At 46.2% G+C, this 2710-nt stretch overlaps 1 protein-coding gene across 2 annotated transcripts; it reads left to right on the top strand.

Moving 5' to 3' along the window:
* Nucleotides 1-2409, top strand: LOC118208337 (transmembrane protein 52B-like). 2 transcript variants are annotated; one of them, XM_035382916.1, is made up of 5 exons: nucleotides 1-175; nucleotides 323-360; nucleotides 494-526; nucleotides 1061-1239; nucleotides 1566-2409. In XM_035382916.1, exons 1-5 carry the CDS (start codon nucleotides 134-136, stop codon nucleotides 1991-1993), a joined length of 720 nt encoding a protein of 239 aa, XP_035238807.1. In that variant the 5' UTR covers nucleotides 1-133; the 3' UTR covers nucleotides 1994-2409. The 2 variants fall into 2 exon arrangements, with proteins under 2 accessions (XP_035238807.1, XP_035238806.1); XM_035382915.1 differs by having other exon boundaries at nucleotides 494-535.
* Nucleotides 2410-2710: the final 301 nt, after the last annotated feature.

Genomic DNA, 2710 nt, shown 5'->3' with positions numbered 1-2710 from the left:
CGAAAGAATACGTTGGTGTGCGGTTGTTATAGCTTGTAGGCTATAACTAGGATACTGTAGGCAGATGTTTTGAGTGTAACAGTTGTGTGCGCTTCATATTTTCAAACTTTTTTGGCCTTACAATTAACGAGCAATGAGGAGCATCGAAGTTCTATTAACTTTTTTGGTGTTATTGGTGAGTAGCTAGGTTGTTGTGTTGAAGCATCTTTTTTCGTTTCTTAGGTCAGCCGATTCAGTGAAAGATGTTCAACATCAGAAATATAATTTGTGCTACTTTTTGAATGTGCGTGTGAGTGTTTTTTTCTTCTTCTTTCTTTTACAGGTATCTTTCATTGCCGCAGATGAACGCTGTATAAAAAAGTAAGTATACTTACTTGTAGTTGATTGAATTTCAGTTGGGATTGTATTCGTTAACGTTACAGGTTTTTACTTTAATCTTAAATCCGAGCCATGTATTTCAAAACTTATTTTTGTTTTTATTTCACCCATGTAGCTGTCAGAGAGACTTCGATCCGTCTAATTTGTGGTATGTTTGGTAAGTCTATGTACAATTTGTTCTATTCATATAATTAAACTCTTATATACCTTTAACTACCTTAATGATTTCTTTAAGCTCGTTAGATTCCTGTTTAGAATATTTATTGCCTATTCTGAAAAAGTGAACGGAACTGTAGGCAATTTATATCCAATTATAACTTGTACAGAAAATGAAACGACTGCATTCGAATTCCAGAGCGAAATGTAAAAACGCGCAAATTTGCGTTGTCGCATGGTATGACCCATTCAGGGAAATGATCCGTTGGATATAGACCTACCACTTCATTTTTTATTTTATTTTTGTGATTTATTTGGTTATTCATGTGAGCTGGTTAATTGTGGCAAGATAGCCTACCTTAATTCTGCGATAACCCACCAGGACCGTACGCTTACGCGATTCATTTATTTATGTGTTTATTCATTTATTTATTTCTGTGTAATTAACCATTTGATCGCAGAGATGTACCCACTCAGTAAGTAAAGTGGTATTTCCGTTTCACTAATCTGTGTTCTTTTTTTCCAGGGTGATTCTTGTATTTATATCTGCGCTACTTGGATGCGGATTTATCGCCAGCTGCATCAAGATGTGCTGTAGATCGAATAAGCCACCTGTTCCGGTGTTTGAGAGCCACCCCCTTGAAGTCACCGTAATTTCCATCGATCACCATCAAAACACAATGCGCAACATAAGCCCCGCTCCCTGTAAGCATCTTGTCATTTACTCAATGTTTCTAGTGTATTTGGAGGGGGGAATAACTTTATCTGGTTAGCCATTTTAGATGGCTACTTTGAGTGGCACAGTTAGCATATCGGTGCCTAACACCCTTTTGTAGTCCCTTATTCAGCTAGTTCCAACTCCATTTAAGTAAACAGCCGCAGTAAGGCAAGGTATGTTGCAATATGGACATTACGGGTGTCTAACTTGTGAGTTTATTATTATCGGCTATTCGTCAAAGCGGCAGTAAGATGTGAGGTGAAAAGTTTGAGCCCTGCCCATGTATCTTTGTTTCTCGTGCTTTGCTCACCAGCCTTTACCCAATCGCACGCGCCCCGCCCGTTCACGACTGCAGCGGACAGCTTCTCTCCTCCGCCCTACAACCTGTGCACCCTGGACAGCCTGCCACAGTACGACGAGGCTTTGGCCATGCCCGCCAACGCGCCGGCACGCGTCGGCATCGGAAACGCCGAGGACCTCCCCGGGGACTTCTACGAGGCGCGCTCGCCCGACGGGGAGGGGGAGCCGACGGAGTTCACCTGGGAGGCCCCGCGGCGAGAGGGCCTCCGGGACACGCCGGACTACACGGCGTGGGATGAGGAGGAGGAGGAGGAGGAGCCGCCGGCATACGAGCTGTACGGCGGCGTAGCCGAGGACGAATTTAACGAAGTGGACCTGGATGAACTTGACCCCGCCGAGAGGCACGGGGAGGACGTCGACACCCGCGAACAAAACGTCTGAAGCTGGACTTCGCAAAAAAACCCCTGTCATGAAGCCGGGAGATGAACCCAAGGACCCAGACCGCTCTAGAAGTGTAAAGGTCTTGCACTTGGGGGCAAGGAATGGGAGCGTCGCCCGCCGGAAGACAAAAGGCACCAACGCGCAAAATCAGTTTGGGTTTGTTTGTCTAGCTGGAGCCTGTGCCCTATGGCCTACACTTCCCCCCCCCCCCTCCATTTCACCACATGCGTTCGGCTCTGATAAGGCGCTGTGTCACTGTTTACAGTCATGGCTGCTTCAGGCGCGCATGACCAAGCCTTTGCTTTGGTGAAAAACAGAGGGAGCGGAGAGGGCTTCCTGCTTTTGTGTGAAACCCTCATTGTTCTCGTCGTGAAAAAAAAAAAGGGCCAACACCGCCCCCCTGCCTCCCCCACCGCACACCCCCCCCCCCCCCCCCCCCCCCCCCGCCCTCCCCCAACCCTCGGCCCACTCTGTCGTCTGTCAGGTTTAACTGGAGTTTGGCCTCGGTAATTATTTTTACATCAGAGACATTTCACTGAACACCAGAGATTGAGTCACCTGTTACTGTTGTTCCTGGTACTAAGAGTATTTAAGGGTGTTATCAAATACCCAAGCGCTGAAATCTCTCTGCCCATTAAGGTTTGGTCTGAAGTGCTTATCTTACAAAATCACTACCCAGACCTATTGTTTCGTTTTAATCTCTGAGGTATATAAATG

This window comes from Anguilla anguilla, chromosome 11, assembly GCF_013347855.1.
Source record: "Anguilla anguilla isolate fAngAng1 chromosome 11, fAngAng1.pri, whole genome shotgun sequence".
NCBI classification, from domain to species: domain Eukaryota; kingdom Metazoa; phylum Chordata; class Actinopteri; order Anguilliformes; family Anguillidae; genus Anguilla; species Anguilla anguilla.
This window is presented reverse-complemented; position numbering and strand designations above follow the sequence as displayed.